General features: G+C 43.2%; 1 protein-coding gene across 2 annotated transcripts in view; it reads right to left on the reverse strand.

Moving 5' to 3' along the window:
• Positions 1 to 426: 426 nt before the first annotated feature.
• The window catches only part of BAALC (BAALC binder of MAP3K1 and KLF4), an 89,896-nt gene continuing 66,239 nt past the window's right edge, over positions 427 to 24,083 (reverse strand). Inside the window, exons 2-3 of one of the 2 annotated variants that reach the window (XM_049854433.1) lie at positions 21,278 to 21,447; positions 427 to 2,286 (exon numbers count right to left, since the gene is read on the reverse strand). In XM_049854433.1, coding sequence (XP_049710390.1) covers positions 2,176 to 2,286; positions 21,278 to 21,447 — 281 coding nt within the window. In that variant the 3' untranslated portion in view covers positions 427 to 2,175. The remainder of the gene's footprint in view (positions 2,287 to 21,277; positions 21,448 to 24,083) is intronic. The other variant, XM_049854434.1, reaches the window with a different exon arrangement.

Genomic DNA, 24,083 nt, shown 5'->3' on the forward strand with positions numbered 1-24,083 from the left:
CCCCTGTAAATGTCTGAGTCTCCTAACCACGGTTAGACTTTGCCAGAAGAGACACCATGTTATGGTGGAAAAAGCACTGGATTTGCTGGCAGACTTCCTTCACTGGAATTCATGCCCCATCACTTACTAGTTGAGACTATCAAGACTTTTTAACAGTAAATTGAGGCTAATACCGTTCTCCTAACCTACTCCTCAAGGCTTTTTGGAGGATTCACAGGGATCACTTCTTAAAAGCCTTTTGTTAAAAAAAAAAAGGAGGGAGGGAGGGAAGGAGAGAGAGAAAAAGAAAAGAAAGTCTAAACTGCTTTATGTACAAATTTAAGGTACCCATAAAGATTCTCCGTAACAGTCTATATATGCTGTTTATTAATGATTTTATTGATACAAACTTTGCAATGGAAAGTGTTATCCTAATAGGATAGTAAGAATCAGCTCCTGTATCATACACACATGAGAAAACATTATCAGATGAATTTTCAGTAAAATGGCTTAACTTTTGGTCACGGTCTTAGTGAAATCCAGATGGTTCCAGGGAGAAGCAGATCATATGCCCTTCGCTCCCTTCTCCCCAGAAGTGAGAGACTGTTTGTGTATAACACAGAGATGCTTTCTCAAGTTGATAAATTCCAAACAACGTGCAGCAGCTAGATGATGCAAAAACAAAGTTGTAATTAGAAACCAGGCGCATCTCATGACTGATAGCACACAGAGACTGATGAAGGAAAGCCTTCCATACACACGTGCCCTGGAAGAATGAGCCCTTGAACTTGGAGGATCATTGCAAGCACCCCTTTGGCAGATGGGGGCTCCTGCTGAGTGATGCCAGTGGGGACATATGAATCACAGATTCTCTAAATTCTTCTTTTTTTTTTTAATTTTCAGAACATGAAATTCCCTAAAAGCCCTTTCTCAAAGAATCACAAAATAAAGAGGTTTGGGAAACCTGTAGTTTTGTGTATGGTAAAGGCTTGTATAGTGATTAGGAGAACACCCAGATCTGGACACAAGCCTACCCTGAACATAAAAGTGAGATTTCATCGCAGAGCAACTCACAACACACACTATCCCTTAGGGTAGAAGTCAGTATCATAGTAAGTCCAGTGTTAAGATTCAGGATATAGTTATGACTGGCCAGATCCCCAGTCCCTCAACTCTGCCCAGTACCTGAAACAGGGTTGGCATTTATGTTTAATGCATAAATATACAAGCTACCGATGAAAAAATTAATGAATAAAGGACACCACCCACTTGTGTCTGAGGAACAACAGAGTTGGGCAGTAACGAGGATGAGTATCTGAATTTTAACCTGCTTATACCAATTCTCTGGACTATGTTACATAAACAGACACCTTCAGACTTCCTATTTAAGCTAAGCATGGAGTTTATTCGTACAGTTTGGTACAACTTTAGTCCTATCTTTCCCAACCCCAGACACGTTAACAGTCCTTTAAAAATCTTTCTACATTACTTTGGAGGAAAACACTTCCAGCTGAACATGTTTAAAGAAATGCTAGAAAATTATCCCTATTAAAACATTATTATTATTTTACTGCATCAGCTACCTGATTTCTAACCCAGTGCACATCAACCTAATGCCAATATGAATTCACATCAACCAGGTATTGGCATTCTAAAGTGATTACTTTTTAGATACCAGAATGACATAATCCTGGGGGCTGTGTACAGAGAAGCCAAAGGGAAAGCCAACACTTAAGTAAACACAGTAAGTTTTGTGATGGTGCTATTTAAAAAGGAAGAACAAAGAAAAAGCTTGCCTGAAACAGTATACATGACTGTACCCAGGAGAGCTTACAACTGACTTGTGAATCTTTCAGCCAGGGAAGCCCCTCCTTCTAATTTTCTCTGTTTCAGAAACTGGTCTGTGGCTTTAGCTTACTGCTTTTACTCCAGATGACATTAGAGAAGTTGCAAAGAAGCAAACTGAACTGCACATTTGCAGTTATTCACATGTGCAGGTACTGTGCCAATACGTTTATGTAAGAACATCCCAACAGCGCAGGTAGCTGTTTCAGGCAGATGGGACGGAATCTCTCGAGGCACTCAGCTTCTTTCATGCTCAGTAAAGGGCATCCACGTCTTCAAGTTTCCTTGACGGGATCCAGTGCTGTGAGGGGTACCAAAGAAGTCCCCTCTCCCTTCTATTGGCACACTCTGCTAGTTGACACAGTTCTTTGTGATTCTTTGACTTCTGTCCATTTGTCGGATGCTGTCTGTAACATTGATGGTGACTTCTTTTGCAGACATCCGTTTAGCATCTCTTTTAGCCTGTTAAAAAGTTTAAAAGAGTGAATTGAGATACTAGGAAATATCCGAAGGTCCCCACATTTGCATTAATCTCTTAAAGTTGTTATAAAACACACACACAGAAGCAGAAAGAATGGCACACAAGAACACATGTACCTATGTTCCTTTTCACAGGTTTCTTAGTTGAACCTGTAACACCAACCTAGCACAGAGCTTGGCACAAAACATGCTCAGTAGAACACTGTCGAATGAATGAGTTAATTAGGTGACATGAGAGGCTGCACGGTTATTTTTAGTACAGTGGTTAAGGGTTCAACTTTTGAGCTAGATAGACTTTGGCTCACATACTAGCTATATAATTTCACTATGGGCAAGTTTTTTCTAACCTTTGCTTCCTTCATCTGTAAAATGAGGAATAATAATAGCACCTACCTCACAGGGTTATTGTAAGGATTAAATAATATATGCATGTAAGGTACTTAGTACAATGTTGTTGTTGTTATTAGTTGCCATCGAGTTGATTGTGACTCACGGCAACCCCATGTGTGCAGAGTAGAACTTCTCCATAGGGTTTTCAAGGCTATGTGATTTCGGAAGCAGATTGCCAGACCTGTCTTCTGAGGCACCACTGGGTGAGTTCGAACCACCCACCTTTCAGCTAGTAGTCCAGCACTTAACCATTTGTGCCACCCAGATGCCCTACTTAGTACAATGCCTGTCACTAAATAAAAATTAGAGGAAAAAAAATCTTAGTAAGCATAATAAGTAATAATGTAGGGTAGACTGTGAATACAAAACAATGATGAAAGTCAAGAATTAATACTAAATACTGAAGCATTAACTATACCATAGATTCTTCGACTCTATGTGCCCAGTTCCCCATTCCCACCAAGAAAGAAAAACCCTTAAACGGTGGGGGCAGTTTTGGGCTCAGGCCACTCAGTGATCACATGTTCTGGAGGGAGCATGAGGTGGGCTCTGAGTCAGCTTCACCAGCAGGATTCAGAAATGTTCTGCCCAATCTCCATTCCAGGAAGGACTGCTGCCCAGTTACTGGGAGAAGAGTCAATCAACAGCCTGCAGTTGTCATTCCCTTCAGGGGTGGCCTCAGCTGCAGAGAGCCCCCTCCCACAAGGTCCCACCTTTCCCAGGGGTGCCCAATTTAGGGGTATAGAGGCCTGGCCATTTTAGCTCTAGGGCTCCCCATGGGGTGAGGTGGGCTGTTGTCAGACCTGCACTGTGGCTCAGTTTCTCCCTCAGCCTACTTTTGCTTCCATCTCTCCCCTTCCACAGGTGTTGACGCCAAGGCCACTTCCTAATGATCAGCCTGTCCAATGATGTCTCAGACAGCTTTCTGGAAAACACAGCCTCAGGTCCTATAGTAGCATTCCTCATAGCATGAGCATCCCACCATGGTGGGTGTGAGCCTAGCGTTGACACACGCACATTTTTCTTACATCATGGCCCCTGAACACAAGCCAAACACTTCATCTATAGTGCATCCAAACAAACAGTGGCCTGTTGCACCACTGGAGAATAATTAATTCCTTCGTTGTACGTATTAATAAATGATATGTAGGTTCCTGTAGTAGCTGTTGGCGATGCCTCTACTCCCCAGCTGCTGAAAGTGTTGGCTGATAACCACCCACAGCAGCATCTTTCTTCTGAGATTTGCTTTCATCTGACTGAAACCACCTACCCCAGAAATGCCAAGGAGGTTACATCCTACCTCTGGAGGAGATCCACAATCAATGACTGACTGTTGGGATACAAAACGCTGACGTTTTTGCTACAAGGGGTCACAAATCTATGATGCTATCCATGCTCCAGAGCTCCTTGTGGAATCAGGCTGAGGCTAGACGATGGCTGTTCAGCTGAGCTGACGTATTTGTTGAACTTGGTCCCCTGCCCTACCCTGCTTCCCTCATCACCTTACGGGTTTCACCTCAGAGCCCTCCTTCAATCAATCGCTTGCGCAAAAATCCTCGTCTCAGGCTCTGCTGAGGGAACCTGACCTAAGATGATACTTTACGGATGATTTGGGGGATGTTGAAGGATAATCTGACTATATGTAATTTTGGCCTTACCCACTGGTTTCATGAGATACGACTTCAGTGTTTCCCTCTTTATGTTCCCAGTGCCTACTACAGTGCTGAGACACAGTAGGCCCTCAATTTAACCTTGGTTCAATAAAAAATAGACGAATGAATAACCGTATTTGTCAAAGAAATGCACCCTTGCTCTAACAATAGTTGTGTTGCTGGGTGCCGCTGAGTCATTTTTTACTCATAGCGACCCCATGTGACAACGCCTCATAGGGTTTTCTAGGCTGTAATTTTTATGGAAGCAGATCACCAGGTCTTTCTCCCACGGAGCTGCTGGGTGCGCTTGAACGCCAACCTTTTGATTAGCAGTCAAGTGCTTTAGCATTTGTGCCACCATGGATCCTTTTCTAACAACCAGTAGTTCATACTATTTAGGGTTCAGTCTTACTCTCTGCTCTTCGAAACCTGAACTTGAATTAGAGCTAGCAGTGGTTTTTATGGGTTTATTTTCCCTAAGAGCAGAGAACTCATAAAGTCTCATAACCTTCAGAGTAGACATTTCTGGGCATCTATCCTGTGGCTCCGCTTATAAAACCCTTTCAAGCGTTCCTCCTAAGAGTAGTTACTTCATCCTCCCTCTTCACTTTGGGCTGCCGCACATCTGCTAATCACAAAAAAAGCTTTGTGGAAAAAGAAGTAGGCACCAACTCTGTTTCCTAAAGAAAAGTGTGGCAATTATGAGGCCAATTCCATCTGACTTCCATTTCAGATGCTATTACATAAAAGGTTTGAGGAGTGGGGGATGGATCGACACAGAGGCCTGATTTGAAGTGAGCCAAGGTGGTTGTAGCTCTGCCCTCAAATTGGTGGGGAGTAAGAGAGCTTTGGAAAATGGAAATGTAAACATCCCGGCTGCATACTTGCTTTTCTTTAGAGTTATTGGCAAGATTTCACAGAAGGCCGTTAATGATTCTGCACAGAAAATGCTCTGTTCCATACTTCAATCTGCATTTCTAGCTTAAAAATCCAAGCAAAAATTCAGGCGCTTGGATGATTCTTAATTTCCAAGCCTGCGTTAAGTGTCAACGGCTACAAAATAGTCATTTTTAGAACAGCCACAGAATATATAGGGTTTTATTCTCAGTTACAGTGGGTGATTTCTTAAGTCTGTGTATGGCAAGTCTGCACAATGGGGATGTTCGGAGCACAGGTTTAGGGACCGGACAGAACCTGGATTTAGCAAAAGATAGTGCCACTTGTTAGCTATAACACGACATGCTGCTTCAGCCTCTCTGAGTCTCAGTTTCCTTACTTGAAAAATGGGGAAATAACAGCTACTTCTTAGGTTTTTTTTTTTTTAGAGGATTAAGTATGTCAATTAGCATTAGTAGGATGACCAATTCTTCTTCATTTGCCTACGATGGCCCCATTTTAATACTGAAAATCCCACCTCTCAGGAACTTCTCCAGGCCCCTATCAAACCAGGATAGTTTTTGTTGTTAGGTGCCATCGAAATGGTTCCAACTCATAGCGACCCTATGTGTAAACAGAAAGAAACATTGCCCAGTCCTGCACCATCCTCACAATCATTGCTATGTTTGAACCCATTGTTGCAGCCACTGTGATTCACCGTAATTATACCCTAAGACAGTGATTCACCCTAATTATAGCCATTATCATCCTTTTTATGTGCAAAATGATGGTGTCGGTCAAACATACCAAATGCAAATTGAAAACCTTCTTATTCTACTGGAACTATGACAACTGCAACTACTACTTCTAAACAACAACAACAATAATAACTCTTTAAGATAGTTGTTGTTGTTGTTAGGTGCTGTCAAGTTGGTTCCAACTCATAGTGACCCTATGCACAACAGAATGAAATATTGCCTGGTCCTGCACCGTCCTTACAATCCTTATAATGCTTAGGCCCGTTGTTGCAGCCACCTTGTCAGTCCACCTTGTTGAGGGTCTTCCTCTTTTCTGCTGACCCTGTACTTTGGCAAGCATGATGTCCTTCTCCAGTGACTAATCCCGCCTGACAACATGTCCAAAGTATGTAAGACGAAGTCTCACCATCCTTGCTTCTAAGGAGCATTCTGGTTGTACTTCTTCCAAGACAGATTTGCTCATTCTTTTGGCAGTCCATGGTATATTCAGTATTCTTCACCAACATCACAATTCAAAGCTGTCAGTTCTTCAGCCTTCCTTATTCATTGTTCGGCTTTCACACACATATGATGCAACTGAAATTACCACGGCTTGGGTCAGGCGCACCTTAGTCTTCAAGGTGACATCTTTGCTCTTCAACACTTTAAAGAGGTCCTTTGGAGCAGATTTGCCCAATGCAATGCATTGTTTGATTTCTTGACTGCTCCTTCCATGGCTGTTGATTGTGGATCCAAGTAAAATGAAATCCTTGACAACTTCAATCTTTTCTCCGTGTATAATGATGTGGCTTATTGATCCAGCTGTCAAGATTTTTGTTTTCTTTATGTTGAGGTGTAATCCATACTGAAGGCTGTGGTCTTTGATCTTCATCAGTAAGTGCTTCAAGTCCTCTTCACTTTCAACAAGCAAGGTTGTGTCATCTGCATAATGCAGGTTGTTAATGAGTCTTCCTCCAATCCTGATGCCCAGTTCTTTGTCATATAGTCCAGCTTCTCAGATTATTTGCTCAGCATACAGATTGAATAGGTATGGTAAAAGGATACAACTCTGACACTCACCTTTCCTGACTTTAAACTACTCAGTATCCCCTTGTTCTGTCTGAGCAACTGCCTCTTGATCTATGTAAAGGCTCCTCATGAGCACAATTAGGTGTTCTGGAGTTCCCGTTCTTCGCAATGTTATCTATAATTTGTTACAATCCACACAGTCGAAGGCCTTTGCATAGTCAATAAAACTCAGGTAAACATCCTTCTGGTATTCTCTGCTTTCACCCAGGACCCATCTGACATCAGCAATGATATCCCTGGTTCCATGTCCTCTTCTGAATATAGCTTGAATTTCTGGTAGTTTCCTGTCAATATACTGCTGCAGCTGCTTTTGAATGATCTTCAGCAAAATTTTGTTTGCGTGTGATATTAATGATATTGTTCGATAATTTCCGCATTCGGTTGGATCACGTTTCTTGGGAATAGGCATAAATATGGATCTCTTCCAGCTGGTTGGGCAGGTAGCTGTCCTCCACATTTCTCGGCATAGATGAGTGAGCACTTCCAGCGCTGCATCCGTTTGTTGAAACATCTCAATTCCTGGAGCCTTGTTATTCGCCAACGCCTTCAGAGCAGCTTGGACTTCTTCCTTCAGTACCATCAGTTCCTGATCATATGCTACCTCTTGCAATTGTTGAACAGCGGCTATTCTTCTTTGTATAATGACTCTGTGTATTCCTTCCATCTTCTTTTAATGCTTCCTGCGTCATTTAGTAGTATTTTCCCCATAGAATCCTCCACTATTGCAACTAGAGGCTTGAATTTTTTCTTCAGTTCTTTCAGCTTGAGAAACACCGAGCATGTTCTTCCCTTTTGGTTTTTTATCTCCAGCTCTTTGCACATGTCATTATAATACTTTACTTTGTTGAGAAGCTAAAGCAAAAGGAAGAAATGATGAAGTAAAAGAACTGAACAGAAGATTTCAAAGGGCTGCTCAAGAAGATAAAGTAATTATAAGATAAGCATTTAGATAAAGGACAAACTGGAATTCTATATTCAAATGAAAGGTGCCTAAGGTTCAAAGCAATAAAAAAATCCCTTTTCAAATAATTACACTTTATTAACTTTAGTGGAGTCCTTGGGTGGTGCAAACAGTTAACGTATTTGGCAGTTAACCAAAAGGTTGAAGGCTCGAATCTACCTAGAGCTTCTCAGAAGAAAGGCCTAGCAATTTATTTCTGAAAAAAAAAAAAAAATCAGCCATCAAAAACCCAGTGGAGAATAGTTCTACCCTGACACACACAGAGTCTCTATGAGTCAGAGAGGACTGAACGGCAACTGATTTATTAACTTGGCAAGTTAAACAACTGGAACAAGGACTATTTTATTTGAAACATGATAATTCCTGTTTTATGAAAGAGAAGCTTTCAAGTCTGAGACATCAGTCAAAAGGTGCCCACTCTTTCTATAGGAGCTCAGATGTTCAGGAGGTCAGTAGTTGCTACAATCTAGTTACAATTTAGAAACTGTAAATTCCAAGCTCAAATGAGAGAGGGAGAGACAGGTGAGGAAGAGAACTACTGAACTACACACACAGGTTATACCTCTAAATCTCAAGCAGTCATGAGACTGCTAAAATGAGGACTCTACCAGCACAACTAGATGGTGCCCTGCTACCACCACCAACTGCTTTGACAGGGATCACAATAGAGGGTCCTGGGTAGAGGTGGAGAAAAACGTAGAACAAAATTCTAACTCAAAAAAAAAAAAAAAGACCAGACTTAATAGGCTGACAGAGATTGGAGAAACCCTGAGAGTATGGCCCCTGGATACCCTTTTAGCTCAGTAATGAAGTCACTCCTGAGGTTCACCCTTCAGCCAAAGATTACACAGGCCCATAAAACAAAACAAGAATAAATGGGCACACCAGCCCAGGGGCAAGGAGGAGAAGGCAGGAGGGGTCAGGAAAGCTGATAACAGGGAGCCTAAGGTTGAGAAAGTGAGAGTGTTGCTATGTCATGGGGTTGGCAACCAATGTTATAGAACAATATAAGGAGAAGCTAGTTTGCTCTGTAAACCTTCATCTAAAGTACAATGAAAATAGAAAACAAAAAATATATATATAAAATGAGGACTCTACTATCCAATCTGATTGGGTTGCACACAGAGACAAGTGTTAGCAATTGAAAGCTGTTACTGTTATTTATAGAAGATAAACAGTGAATAACAGGAACAGATTACTTATGAAAACAAATGGCTGGAGACAGGAACAGATTTGAGATGAATTGGTCCCCTCTACCCTGATGAGTATCCCACTTAGCATATTAGGAGAGGAGCCCACTTATATCTAAAAGGACCTGCTCACCCTTCCAAATTACCCATGTCCGTGTCTGTGTCAGTAGGTGGGCATGCAATGGAAGAGATGTCAGCTCAGCAATGTGTTCTCTGTCTCTCTCTGCAGCTTTTCTTGGCTGGATCTGGCCTCCTGTGCTTACTGGTCTAGCTCCTGACCAACTTTGGGAAAACCCTGGCCAGTGCCAGGGTTAGGCTGGCATTACCACAGCTTTCAAGGCAAAATTTTTACAGATAACCCTTGTATAGTATATGCCCAAACCTCTGTGGGCAACCTCTCAGCCCTTTGGACAGGTTTCCTCTCGGCCCCTTCAGGACAGACCTCCTCTCAGCCCCCTCTGGAAAAGCCTCCTCTTGACCCCTCCTGAACAGGCCTCCTCTCAGTCCCCTCTGGGCAGGCCTCCTCTTGGTCACCACTAGACAGGTCTCCTGTTGGCCTCTCTGGACAAGCCTCCTCTTGCTACCCTCTGGACAGGCCTCTTCTCAGCCTCAGGCTTACAGCTCTCAGCACAGCTGAGGTGTCTGTCACTGCCAAACACAGGCCAGCTCAGCCCCCACAGTTCCGCGTGCTCTGCTCAGGCGTCTGCCTGCAGAGGCCTGGGCTTCGACTGCTTCCCCTTTACAGGGCACTCAGCTCTATTGGCAATCTCCTGCCCAGAGGTGCCTGGTGCTGCCGTTTTCTCCATGGACTGACTTGCCTACCACTGCTGTCCTGAATTCTCTCTCTGCTGGTGGGCCCCTTCTGGGCCTCTCACCACTGGCTGTGCCACTGTTTCTCTTGGTCTTCAGTATTATCAACTCAGTGAGTATCACCAGTTTAGTGTTACAGTCCTTGGCCCATGTTACAGCTCTTTTATTAGGGTCAGGAGGTCCTCCATGCAGGGACCCTGGGTCCAAAGAACATGCTCCTCTCCTGCCTCTTGTTGATTTAGGAGGTCTCAAAAAAGCTCTGTGAGATTGGCCGCTTATATAGAAAAATTCCTTGTCAATTTCAAGGCGTGGTTTCTCTAAGCCAACCAATCCTACTGGGTGGATTACAAGCAAACCGAACAATCTTTGAAAGCTGCTTATGCAGATAGCAAATAGACCAATTCTTGCAAGCTGCTTATGGGGCAGATTGTGGCCTGACCAATCATTTTGGGAGAATTGCAAACCCAGAGCCAAAAAGGCCACAAAATAAACCCATTGCATCACAACTACAATTCCAAATATTTTCTCTAGAAGTTCCAAGAAGTAAGCTGCTTTGCCCTCCTATGAGAAAAAAGCTATGAGGAATGGCTACACCACTTTGTCTCTCAGGCCTATGACACTTTGGACAAGGTAGATACTTTCCCTCTGACATGGCTTTCAGCCAGCCAAACCTTTTTATTTAACACCGCCTCCCCACCCCCGTTTTTAATGACAGGAAAAGAAGTGTCTCTAATACAATTACTGGCTTTAAAAAAAAAAAAAGCCTTATGGTTCCCAGTTCAACGATGAGAAGCCTACTTGGCACCTTTCTCTTCTGTGGCTGTCTGCTAATTTAATTCTTCCTCCACCTCTAATATTCTTGTTTTGTAAATTTTATCACCATTGACTCTTGTTAATGGGCCACATCTTGTTTCTCACCCACTTTTACAGCTGTTTTATTCTTCCCTTGACTTTTTTTGATTTCTGTAGACTTTAGTCCCCCATGAATTGCAGATTTCAGCCTTCTTGATACCGCTTCTTTAATTGAAAGCCATTCATTGGTTGCTGTTTCCCAAGGGTAACCAGATTGGCTGTAATAACTCCTTGGCAGGCTTAACCCCAGATGGGCTTGTTTCTTTTTGGGGTTCAGAAGTCAATAATCCAGCTCATTACCTGTGGAAGTCGGGCAGCCTTGCTGTTCCATGGAGGCCTGGACTCAAGAATAAAGCTAAATGTATTCAGAATCTTCCCACTTTCTCCAAAATGGAAATAAAGATGTCCTTGGCTTTACTGTGACTTCACAAATTCTTAATGGGATTGTATGAACTTCTTCACAGTTCTTTACAGACAATGAAGAAAAGCAAGGCTTACTGAGATTATGATTTATCAGGCACCAATCTTCCTGTAAAACTAGCACCTTTTAATTATAAAACTAATACATGATCTTGGTGAAAAGAAATTCAAAGAGATGGGTACAGCAAAAAGTAACATTCGCCCTTATGCTCTGACCCCTAGTCCTCTCCCCAGTGTTAATCACAGGTAATAACTTCTTGTGGAGAACTGCAGGGCTTTTTTAAGCATAAACCAAACCAATCCATTTGCCATCAAGTCGATTCTGACTCACAGAGACCCTATAGGACTGGGCAGAACTGCCCATAGTATTTCCCAGGCTGTGAATCTTTTGTTTTTCTTGGTTTCTTTTTTTTTTTTTAATCTGTACTTTAGATGGTTTACAGAACAAACTCACTTCTCATTAAACAATTAGTACACATATTGTTTTATGACATTGGTTGCCAACCCCACAACATGTCAGCATTCTCCCTTCTTGACCTTGGGTTCCCCATTACCAGCTTTCCTGTCCCCTCTTGCCTTCTCATCCTTGCCCCTGGACTGGTGTGTCCCTTTAGTCTCGTTTTGTTTTACAGACCTGTCTAATTTTTGGCTGAAGGGTGAGCCTCAGGAGTGACCTCAGTACTGAGCTAAAAGAGTGTCTGGAGGCCATACTCTCGAGGTGTCTCCAGGCCATACTCTCGAGGTGTCTCCAGCCTCTGTCAGACCAGTAAGTCTGGTGTTTTTTTTTGTGAGTTAGAATTTTGTTCTACACTTTTCTCCAGCTCTGTCCAAGACCCTCTATTGTGATCCCTGTCAAAACATTCGGTGGTGGTAGCCGGGCACCACCTAGTTGTGTTGGACAAAGTCTGGTGGAAGATGTAGTACTTGTGTTCCATTAGTTCTTTGGACTAATCTCTCCCTTTGTCTTTGGTTTTCTTCTTTCTTCCTTGCTCCAGATGGGGTAGGACCGGTGGAGTATCTTAGATGGTCACTCGCAAACTTTTAAGACCCCAGACGCTACTCACTAAAGTAGAATGTAGAACATTTTTTTTATAAGCTATATTATGCCAACTGAACTAGACGTTCCCTGAGACCATGGGCCCCACACAAAGCTGTAAATCTTTATGGAAGCAGACTGCCACATCTTCCTCCCAACTGGTGGGTTGGAACTGCCAACCTTTCAGTAAGCACCCAAATGCTTAGCCACTGTGCCATCAGGGCTCCCTATTCAAGCACAAGACCATGTTATTCTCTCTCCCTGTGTTCTTTCTTTACTTTTATTTTACTGTGGTGAGATATATTTAAAATTTGCCATTGTAACCATTTTTTAGTGTGCAATTCAGTGACATTTCCATATTTTTACACAAATAACACATGACTTCTATGTTTGCCAACTGCATCCTCACTCTGTGAGGTATTTTCATAAGCACCACTATGTCAATTTTTTTTTTACATGTTGTTGTAAAAAAATTAGCATAGCATGCCTACAAAAATACCTCACTGGGGGAAGGTGCTGTTGGCAAACAAACGTAGAAGGCACACATTATTTGCATATAAATATGGTAATTACATTCACCATGTTGTGCTACCATCACTACTATTTATTTCCAAAAGTTTTACATCACCGCAAACAGAAACGCAATACCCCTTCAGCAATAATTCCCGTTCCCTCCTTTCCCCAGCCCCTAGTAACCACTAATAAATTTTGTCTCTACACATTTGCCTAGTCTAGATATTTTATATAAGTGGGATCATGCAGTATTTGTCCTTTTGTATCTGGCTTATTTCACTGAGAATGCCATTTTCAAGGTTCATCCATGTTGTAGCTCTCTCCCTATACTATTTCACTTCCTTCCTGGCCTTTAACCACGGTTTGAGTTATATATTTGTTTGGTTACTTGCTGATTTTCTGCTTTCTCCTCAGATTATAAGCTTTGAGAAGGTAGGGACTCCATAATATAATTTAGTGCCTGTCACATAATAACCAAACCAAACCTGGTGCTGTTAAGTCAGTTCCAACTCCTGGTGACCCTATGTGTTACAGAGTAGAACTGCTCCATAGAATTTTCTTTGCACTTTTTTTCTGCAGTGCCCCTGGATGGGCTTGAACTACCAACTTTTCAGTTAGTAGCTGAGCACAAACCATCTGTGCCACCCAGGGACCTACTGGTATAATATTTATTGGGTATAATAGATACCCAGTAAAAACTCTGATTAAAACATATGTGTAAAGGTAAATCTTCAGAAAGGAAGAAGGAAGAAAGAAGGGAGGGAGGAAGGAAGGAAGGAAAAATCCCTGGGAACAGACCTGTTTGTATTGCCCTGCTTAAATGTCCTAGAACTTCCCTGACAAGATTTCAGTTATGCTCATAATTGATCATTCCCTGCACCACCCCTGAGAGATTGGCAGAAGTGTTACTATGTTCACTTTTCTGATGAGGCAACTGAAGTCACTCAGGCTAAAGGAATTTTCCTAAGGCCTAAGTCAAATACAGGTGGTGAGTCAAACGGAAGATGGTGGCCCCAGGTCCCCCATTCAGCCTCCCACAACTCTGCCAAAGCTTACTCTAAATTCTCCATTGTTGTTTCAGTTAATAGGAAGAGCATGGAGTTAAAGGCAGAAGACCTGTGTCATGGATTGAATTGTGTTACCCCAAAATGTGTGTCAACTTTGTTAGGCCATGATTCCCAGTATTGTGTGGTTGTCCTCCATTTTGTGATTCTCCTATGTGTTATAATCTGCCTGTGGATAAAAAGGATTAGGGTGGGATATAACACCCTTGCTCAGGTCACATCCTTGACCCAATGTAAAGGGAGTTTCCCTGGGGTGTGGCCTGCACCACCTTTTATCTAAAAGGAAAAGAAGCAGGCAGAGAGTTGGGGACCTCATACTGCCGAGAAATCAGTGCCGGGTGCAGAGCATGTCCTTTAGATCCAGGGTTCCTGTGCACAGATGTTCCTAGTCTAGAGAAAGATTTATGACAAGGACCTTCCTCCAGAGCTGACATCTCCTGGAGCTGACACCCTGAATTTGGACTTCTAGCCTACTAGACTGAGAAAATAAATTTCTCTTTGTTAAAGCCATCCGCCATCCACTTTTGGTATTTCTGTTATAGCAGCACTAGATCACTAAGAGAATCTGGGTTTTAATTCCAATACAGCCAAACTACTACTCTCTGTGCCAAGCTGGCCAAATATCTAACCTTTTTGAGCCTCTGTTTTCCCATGTGGGAAATGATGCTGTTGACCACTTAGAGTTGTGAGGATTGAAATGATGTCATATCCAATGTGTCTGGCACCTAGTAGGCACTCCCAAAATGTTGGCGTCCTCATCTGCCCACTTCCCAAAATATTAAAGATCGGATCCCTGTTAGCTAAAATTCAAGATATCTTTCTTCTTTTCAGTTAAGTCCCATTAAAAGGAGAGAAACAATAGCAAACCTCTTACTGTCCCCAAATTCCATGGATTTATTTGTTTCTGCTTCATGTATTTTTCTGGCCTTAATACAAAGTCAGTCAGGGAAGATTTGATCATAGCAACTCTACCAAAGGTCAGGCTGCAACCTGAGGAAGGCAGGGATCAAATCACGCTTCAGGTAAAATTCTCAAAGACTCCCCAAGGCTAGAGCGAATCCTGCACAGACCACGGCCCCACGCGGGACACTCCCTAAGGCCTAGGGACTTTTATCTATAATGTACCCCATGCCATCAGGAGTTATTGCTTCTCAACTTGAACCTCAGATAGAGAGAAGATCAAACATCAGGAAAGCAGCAGAACTTGCTTTAGAAAAGTAATTGAGTTCCCACAGAACAGACCTTATATGATGGCGATGCTGGAGGGTGCATGGTAAGAATGAAGCCGTGAGAAACTTGCCTAATCTTAGAATTACTAGGCTGGTCTCAGTTAATCAACAGTTAATCAGGTAGTTATTGAGTACCTCCAGTTTCTAAGTCAACTCCAACTCATGAAAACTCCATGTATGTCAGAGTAGAACTGTGCTCCATTGGGTTTTCAGAGGCTGATTTTTTGGAAATTTTTTTTTCAAGGGGCCTCTGGGTGGGCTCAAAACTCCAACCTTTAGGTTAGCAGCTGAGCCCATGTTAACTGTTTGCACCACACAGGGACTCAACTGAGTAGCTACTAGGTGCATAACTCTGAAGTAGGCCCACGGGACAAGGGAAGAATATAAAGAATAAGGAGGTCTCTGTCCTGAAAGACACACACACACACACACACACACACACACACACCCCTCTACTGCTAAATCCCTTCCTTTTTCCCAGACTTGACCTAGTGAGTGCACCAAAGTGTCTTCCTAACAGGTCTGTCTTTGGTTTTCCCCAATGGTTTCTTTTGTTCTCTCCCTGTTTTTCTAGGAGAGGTCTATATTTATTTTCCAAACTCCTCCCTCATACATCTCATATTACTGTTGTCCAAGAGAAATTCTGGGCTGGGCCTATCCTCTCTCTTGATTGGGCCGCCCTCTCTGGCCACAATCATCTCTGTGAGGCCTCACCTGGGGTGAGGTGGGGACCACTCCTTAGCAGAGGATCAGTCCAAAACAAAAACCAAACCAAACCCAGTGCCATCGAGTCTATTCCAACTCATAGTGACCCTATAGGACAGGGTAGAACTGCCCCGTAGAGTTTCCAAGGAGTGCCTGGCGGATCTGAACTGCCAACCTTTTGGTTAGCAGCCGTAGCACTTAACCACTATGCCACCAGGGTTTCCATTGGTAATTCCTTTAGCACAGTCTAATCACTTTGCCAAAAATAATAAAGCAACTTGAAAATATGCAGCTTCTGAAGACACAAAGGCTCATTGGGAGTCCAGCCACATACTCAGAGCTTTGTCTGCCCGCCGCTGTATCCACATATACACTTCTGCCTGAGCTGAATACTTGAGGAGGTAGTTCTGGGGAAGAAAAACAAGAGGTCTAAGCCCAGGGAAATGGCGCATTCAGGTGAGAATAAACATCTGGTGGCAGCACGGAGTTCCCAAACAATTAGTTAGCAGGAGAGGACAAGCAACTACACAGCTTCCTCTTGGGTTGTTTACTGAGCTCAGGGAGAGAGGTGAATGAAGGAGAACTAGCCTGATGCTGAGGAGTTGATAAGGTCCCAAATTACAAGGGGAAATCAAGGTGCAATCAAGAAAGAGCAAGAGCAACCCACCAAGACAGTCAGTTCCAATTTGCAAAAGATCAGTTTTGCCATATTCTTTTTGCCAGTTAATACCTATTAACAGCAGGCATGAGGTAAGGGCCAAGGAAAACTGGAATAAGGAAAATACAGTTTGTTTGATGAGATACAAGGCGGGGAAGGGCTCAGAAAATGAAGCGCTGTTGCTCACTGTCATTAGCAACATTAGATGCCCCTCATGGCCCTTCAGAAAGTGATTTGAACTGCGGGATGGCATCTCTGTGAAATAGAGTAGTTGCTATACCCTACTAGTGATTTTAAGTAGTTCCACAACTATACATGTGCGTCGAAGCTCATCAAATTATACTCTCAAAACAGTGAATGCTGTTGAATGTAAATTATACCTGAATAAAGCTGGTTAAAAAAAAAAGCCAAATTCCTTCTAATCCCTGTGTGTTTCTATATGGCCTGTACTCCACTCCTTGCCCATGACCATCTCTCCTACTTCTCTTCTGCTGGCCTGCTCCTCTTCAGCCACACTGGCCTCCTTACGTTGCCTCAAACCTTTCTATTTGCTCCTTTTGGAAGGCTCTTCCCCAGGCACCCACAGGGCTCACATCCTCCCTGTCTTTAGGTCCCTGCTCAGAGGTCACTCCATAGACATGTCTTCCCTTACCCCTGCACGTGGCTGTCCCTGCTGTTGTTAGGTGTCATCAAGTCAATTTTGACTCAAAGCAACTCCACATGACAGAGTTGAACTGTCCCATAGGGTTTTTATAGGCTGTAATCTTTACAGGAGCAGATTGCCAGGTCTTTCTCCTGCGGAGTCGCTGGTGGATATGAATAGTCAACCTTTCGGTTAGCAGTTGCGCACTTAACCGTTACACCATTATATATATATGCACACATTATATCATTATATTTTTATTTACTTGTTTATTGGCTCTCTTCCATCTATAACAGAAGCTCCATGAGGGCAGGGACACTGTCCGTTTCGCTCATTGTTGTATCCCCAGCACTTATAATACCTGATAAATATAAATATTTGTGAAATGACAAAATAAAGTGGCTCTGAATTCAGAAGGGGAAAATAAAAGTGCTATTTTTCTGCCAACTCACCCCACTCAAAATCTTATCAGTAGATACTCAATGAATGATTTTGGAATACATACAAAGGAATTAATCATTTTATGAGAATATATAAAGCAGCAAGTAATTCACGGCATTAAAATGTCTTATGAGGCAGTAGATCTAAAATTTATCCCACCCTGGATTGAAGCCAGGTCCCAGACCCCACTGTTTCCCAGAAGGGCCTATTATTGGTGGTTACACGTGTGCAGGTTCACCAAGAGCTGTTGCTGGGAGTCGACTCTGACTTCTGCAGAGTAGAAAAGCTCCACAGGGTTTTCAAGGCTGTGACCTTTCAGGAGCAGATCACCAGTCCTCCGTAAGTTTCAACCACCGACCTTTAGGCTAGTAGTCCAGTGCTTAACCTTAGAGCTTCAGGAATACACAGGAAAGCTACCTGGAGTGTATGTAAGTTATTGTCTCCATGTCAGAGAGAGAAGCTTCAGCTGAGAAGCTTCAGGTTATCTAAGAGCAGCTGGGTGCCGGAGTAGAGAAAGGACATAAACAGCCCTCTTTCCTTTCCCTTAAGAGCTCAGCTGCTAACCAAAAGGTTGGCAGTTGGAATCCACCAGCCATGCCTTGGAAACCCTATACGGTAGTGCCGCTCTGTCCTACAGGGTCACTATGAGCCAGAATCAACTCGACCGCAACGAGTTTGGTTTGGGTTTGGTTTTCTTTGCCTATTTCTGGCCATTCAGCGAAGGGAGTGGTAGAAGCCAAAAATGCCTCTGGGTGAGTTCAAACCACCAACCTTTCAGCTAGTAGTCCAGTGCTTAACTGTTTGTGCCACCCAGGGACCCCCAGAAGGGCCTAGGGTTTGTTGATAGTTTTTCTTCTAACCACGCAGCCCAGACTCTTGCCCACCACAGAGAGACACACAACTTGGTAGAACGCTTATCCCTGAATCAGGGAAATGAGGTTTGTATCACCCAGCAGAGGGTGCAGGTCCTCGAGACCTGACCTCTCTGCCCCTGAGTTTCCCTGGAAGGAGCCCTTGTAAATGGACACCTCAGACAGAAAAATCTTTGCCATGGCCTTTGAAGGATTCTGGTTATCTGGTGGTTGGTGAGGTCCCAGGATCCAAAGACCACTGATGCACTCCAGCAACTGTTTGAGTGCTTTAAACTGAAGTTCTTTGCTCCCTGGCTTTGTCTGGGAAATAGTTACAACATAGCCATTGTGTATTGAATTGTGAAAACAAAAGCTGCACAGATTGCTTATCAACATGCGCCATCTGCCCTGTAGGGCTGTTTGTCAGGTGTGTGTGTGGTCGCCACTCCCCTGCCACACAGCTTCCACCACTGCGGAGCCCGTCTCTAGCACGCATATGGCCTTGTTCATGCCACACAACCAAGTGAACCTCAGTTTCCTTGTCTATCAGATGGGGTGATGCTCACTCCACAGTGTTCTTGGGAGGATTCTGTGAGCCAGTAGCCCTAGAAGCACTTTGTAAACTGCTGGACACAGTTTTGAAGTGATGCGTGATGGGGGCAGGAAGTGAGACAGGGGAGCAAGGGCGTGGACCCTGCCATTCTCCAGGCAAAACTATCTCCTCACTACCACTGCCCTTCCTGGCTCAAACGCTAGGGGCACAAGTGTGGGGAGGAAGCTGGGGGGCATATGCTGGCCTCACATCAGAACACTCGCCCAGTTTTTGAGCAGTTCTATGGTGCCCAGACTGCCTTGAGAGATGCAGTGAAGACTGGGCCTCTAGGACGCCAGTTTATGCACAGGCACAGGGGGCAGCGGTGGTTTAGCGGTAGAATTTTCACCCTCCATGCAGAAAACCCAAGCACAGCCACCACCTGTCTGTCGGTGGAGGCTTGTGTGTTGCTCTGATACTGAACAGGTTTCAGCAGAGCTTCCAGACTGAGACGGGATAGGAAGAAAGGCCTGATGACCTGCTTCCAGAAATCAACCAATGAAAACCCTATGGATAATAACGGTCTGATCCGGTTGTGCATGGGGTCGCCGTGAGTCAGAGGCCAACTCGACAGCAGCAACAACAGTAACATGCACAGGAGAAGTTGACAGCAGCCTGCAGAGGGTGATGGGCAAGATCCGAGGAAGGCTACTGCTACCCTCTAACAGTCCCTCCCATTATCTTCTATAGAGCCTGAACCCAGACAAACAAACCCATTGCTGTAGAGTTGATTCTGATTCATAGTGGCCCCACATGCTACAGAGTAGAACTGCTCCATAGGGTTTTCTTGCCTGTAATCTTAACAGAAGCAGATCACTAGGCCTTTCTTCCATAGTGCGGTTAGGTGGACTTGAAATGCCAACCTTCAGGTTAGTAGTCGGGTTATGACACTGTGTGGCTGACCATCCCTGCTAATCCTTACTGCCCTTCTAACAGCACATCTCAGTTTACAAAGAGTATGCCCATCTGTTCTCTCATTTTGATATTATTTCCATTCTGTGGATAAGGAACCTGAGACTCTGAGCGACTGAGTGATTCCTGAAAGACCACTTAGTTAATAAGCATTAGAGCTGAACGTGCAACATGTTTTCTGGGCAAAGCTTAGAGAGGTAACTCACTGACGTAAGCAAGAATTCTATCATAAGATAACCAGATGCACCCTCAGAAAACAGGTGACATTGGTCCGAAAGTACAGGACCAGTCAGTTTTGACAGGTAAGAGGGGAGAAGAATGGGTCTGGAGCATAGGATGAGCTGTGGACTTTGAAGGGAGGTGGGATGAGGGGAAGATGAGAAAGTGGGGGAAGGAGCTGAGTGGGAACTTAGGTTACTAGGAGCATCTTTCTGGGCTGGACCCTCTCCTACTCATGGGGTTCTCACTCCATCCATGGGATTCTCATTGGGGAGGAACCAAGGGCAGCAGGAGGAGCACTTCCTAAGACTATCCAGTTGCCTTCGTGTTGACTCCAACTCATGGCAGCCCCATGTGTGTCAAAGTAGAAATGCGCTCCATAAGGTTTTCAGTGGCTGATTTTTCAGAAGTAGATTGCCATGCCTTTCTTTTGAGGTGATGCTGGGTAGACTAGAACCTCCAACCTTTTGGCTAGTAGCCAAGTGTGTTAACCTTTGCACTACCCAGAGACTCCTCCCATATATACCTCTGGGAGAAAAAAAAGGATCAGAAAGGATGCAGGCCAGATCCAGATGCCCTAGTCCTGCCTCCTCTCCAACGGCACCAGTCTGGGAATGCTGCTGCCACCATGTTCTGCTAAGAGGCCCCCTCCCCTGTCTGGTTGGAGTCTCTAAAGTAAAATACCAGGACTCGTGTCCTACCACGTCGGTGCTCTCTCTCCTTCCCCTGCCTACTCCCCATCCTACCATCCCCTGAGACAGGCTGACTGCCTGGCCTAAGATTGACTGCTGTAATCAGCACTCCCGTAACTGAGTCCTGTTCTCATTGTCAAGATGGTGAAAGCTGCAACAGAAAAGGAGATCCTCCAACAAAGCTGTATTTAAGCAACAAGCACGTCCTTTAATATAGAAATATCAAGAACACATTTCTGTTCATTCAATAACGACAACAACAAAACAACCTCCAGGCAAGAGCAGGGTCTTGGTATTTTGTTTGCAACAAATTTGACATGGATGGGATGGCGAATTTCAGTTGCCAAAGTGGCCCAGGGCACAGCCTCAGCCTGGCTTTGCCCTGACCAAGCTCTACCCCCTTTCTCCAGTACCAAGTTGGTTTTGTGGCTGTGATCCTACCTCAGTGGTCCGAAGGCCATTATTCTGTTTCTGGGTCAGGGGGCCTGAGCTGAGACTCTGGGGGTTGGGGCACTGGGTCCCACAGCTCATCGTCTTCTCTGGGTTGGATATTCCACTTGGGACCGAAGATCGGGGAACACCATTGGAGGACGGTCCATCTTCCAGCACACCTGGGAAGGTAAGAAGAGAATGGCACCACAGGCTTGCACATGACAGTTGCTGCAAACAATTCCCCATAATCTTCATTCCATGTTGAAGGTTAAGTTGTCAGCAAGAGCCAAAATGTAGTTCAGGCCTGTCTTTAGTTCAACCATTTAACTCTGGTCAAGCCTCATAAGTTTTAGCTCTTATACAAATACATTGAAGATAGATATTTTTTTGTACCATTAAATAGTCTACCATATTATTTTTCTTAGTTTGATGTTTATTTTTTCCAAAAATTTATTATAAAATTTTTCACACATTCAGTAAGTTTCAAAGAATGTTACTTATTTTTTAATAAATTTTTTTTAGTCCACATTATTTTTTTAAACATAGTCACCCATTGTATTTAACTAAGTCCCTATAATTGCATCTTTTTTCTACTTTTCCATTATAATAAATGTCACTGTGATGAAACTCCTTGTAGTTAAGACTTTATTCTTAATTACTTCATTGGGATAAATTCCTAGAAGTGGGATGAGTGGCTTAATGTTATGCAGAGATTCTCGTGTAATTCCAGCTCAATGTGTTGACTTGTGCAGGTGCCTTTCCTGTAATGAACACCAAGAAATGAAAGAAAGGAGCTTAAATTAAAAAAAAATAGCCTCGCTGATAAACAATAGGAATAATATCTTGAGGATGGAGAGTATCTGATTTTAGAATGGCCCAGGAAGCATGAGGACAGCTTCCACGGAGGATTCTAGAGGCAGAGAGAAGCCCTGCCACAGCCTACAGGGAGGCCAGGAGTATCCAGGTAGGTCAGCCATTCTATTCCTCCCCCAGCTGAGGCCAGGCAGCAATGATGGAGGAGTCTGTGAGGGGCTCAGCTCTGAGATGTGCAGTGCTCTCTGGGGCTGGTCATACCCAGTAGAAAGAGAAGATTCATGCCAAGAAGACTGACTTTCTAAAAACAGTTGCAGGAGTTTGGGCCGTTCCCATCCCTGTCCTCCAAGTGAGCTTCTCATACAAATGTAGATTCTAATGGGAAATTTCAGTTACAAAAATGAGTTTAAAAAAAAAAAAAGGAAGAATAAACATTTGAGGAAGGTCAGCACTTAAAGATAACTAATTCTATAAATGAAGACAGTTCACCAAAGGAAATGGAGTTAATATGGTATGCAGGAACCATGCAGGAGAGAATTTTAAATAAGTATAATCAGTCCACTCAGAAAAATGAGAGAAGATAACATAACCCCCAAATAAGAACAAGAGTAACCAAAAAGAGATCAACTAGAGACATTTGAAAAAGTAATCTTAACTGTTGAAAGGAGAGGAAAAAAAAAAAAAAAAACCTCAATGAAGAAGCTGATATAAAGTCCAATTTAGTGAGCTGGAAGATGGAGTCAAGAAATTCCTTTAGATGGTAGTAACAAAGGGATAAAATGAATTCATGAAAAACTGGTTAGGAAACACCTCATGGGATTTGGTTTCTCGGTTTGGAGTTTTAGGGTTGTGGTTTCAAGGCACATTCCAGTTAATTGGCTAAATATAGTGTTTGGTGCTTCTGTCTCCTAGTTCAATTCACAGTGCCTGGGGTCTTAAAAGCTTGCAAACGGCCATACAAGGTACAGTTGGTCTCTATTGGCATAGAACAACAGAGGAAGGAGAATCAGGAAGAGAAGGAGGTTATGGAATGTGTGGCTAATTGACTCCATGAACAACAGCCTCCTTTGTCATGAGACCAGGAGAACAGGATGGTGCCTATCATTACTATATGTTTTGATCAAAGAGTCTATAGAGGAATCGTGTTCAAAAGGGTGAAATGCAGAACAAAAGTTCAGATTTCATGGAATCCAGACTTTCTGAAGCCATGGAGGCTGGAAGAACCACTGAAACTGACTGCCCTGAGATAATCTTTCAACCTTAAACAAAAATATGCCCTGAAGTCTTTTTAAAACCAAGCAATAGTTTAGTCTAACTAGTAGAGAATGCCTGACTTGAGCATTACGTTGTTTTAAGACAATCTCTATGGGATTAAATTGACAACAGCAACTCAAAAGTTTAGACAGGAAACTTAGGGGGCAGTCAGTTTATGTTAATGGGGGAGAAACAATTTGTAAAAGGAGGGTGAGAATGTTTCCACGACTTGAATGTAATCAATGTCATTGAGTTGTACATGTAGAAATTGTTGAATTGGTGTATGCTCGGCTGTGTATACTCTGAACAATAAATATAAAATAAATAATTAAAAAAAACAAAAACAGGTTAGGAGACATGGGGGCTCCAGGCCCAGAAGTTACAACCTCAATCTAATAGGAATTTCGGAAGGAGAGAGTAGAGAAAATTGAGAGGAAGCAAGAGTCACATAAATAGATAAGAATTTCTTAGAAGGGAAGAAGACATGAGACTCAGATTGAAATAGCCCATCAAATAGCCACCAGATTAAAAAAAAAAAAAAAGAAACTCGACCTAGCCAGATCTTGGTGAAATTTAAGAATGCCCATAATAACAAGAAAACCTTCAAAAGAGAAAAAAAAAAAAAAAAATCAAGAATGAGTTTGACATCTGGCTTTTCATGAGCAACCACTGAAAATAAGACGGCTATGGAAAAACATCTTCAAAATTTCAAATGATACACACATTTGTAAGTCTTTTGCCACAAATT

Source organism: Elephas maximus, chromosome 15 (assembly GCF_024166365.1).
Source record: "Elephas maximus indicus isolate mEleMax1 chromosome 15, mEleMax1 primary haplotype, whole genome shotgun sequence".
NCBI classification, from domain to species: Eukaryota; Metazoa; Chordata; class Mammalia; order Proboscidea; family Elephantidae; genus Elephas; species Elephas maximus.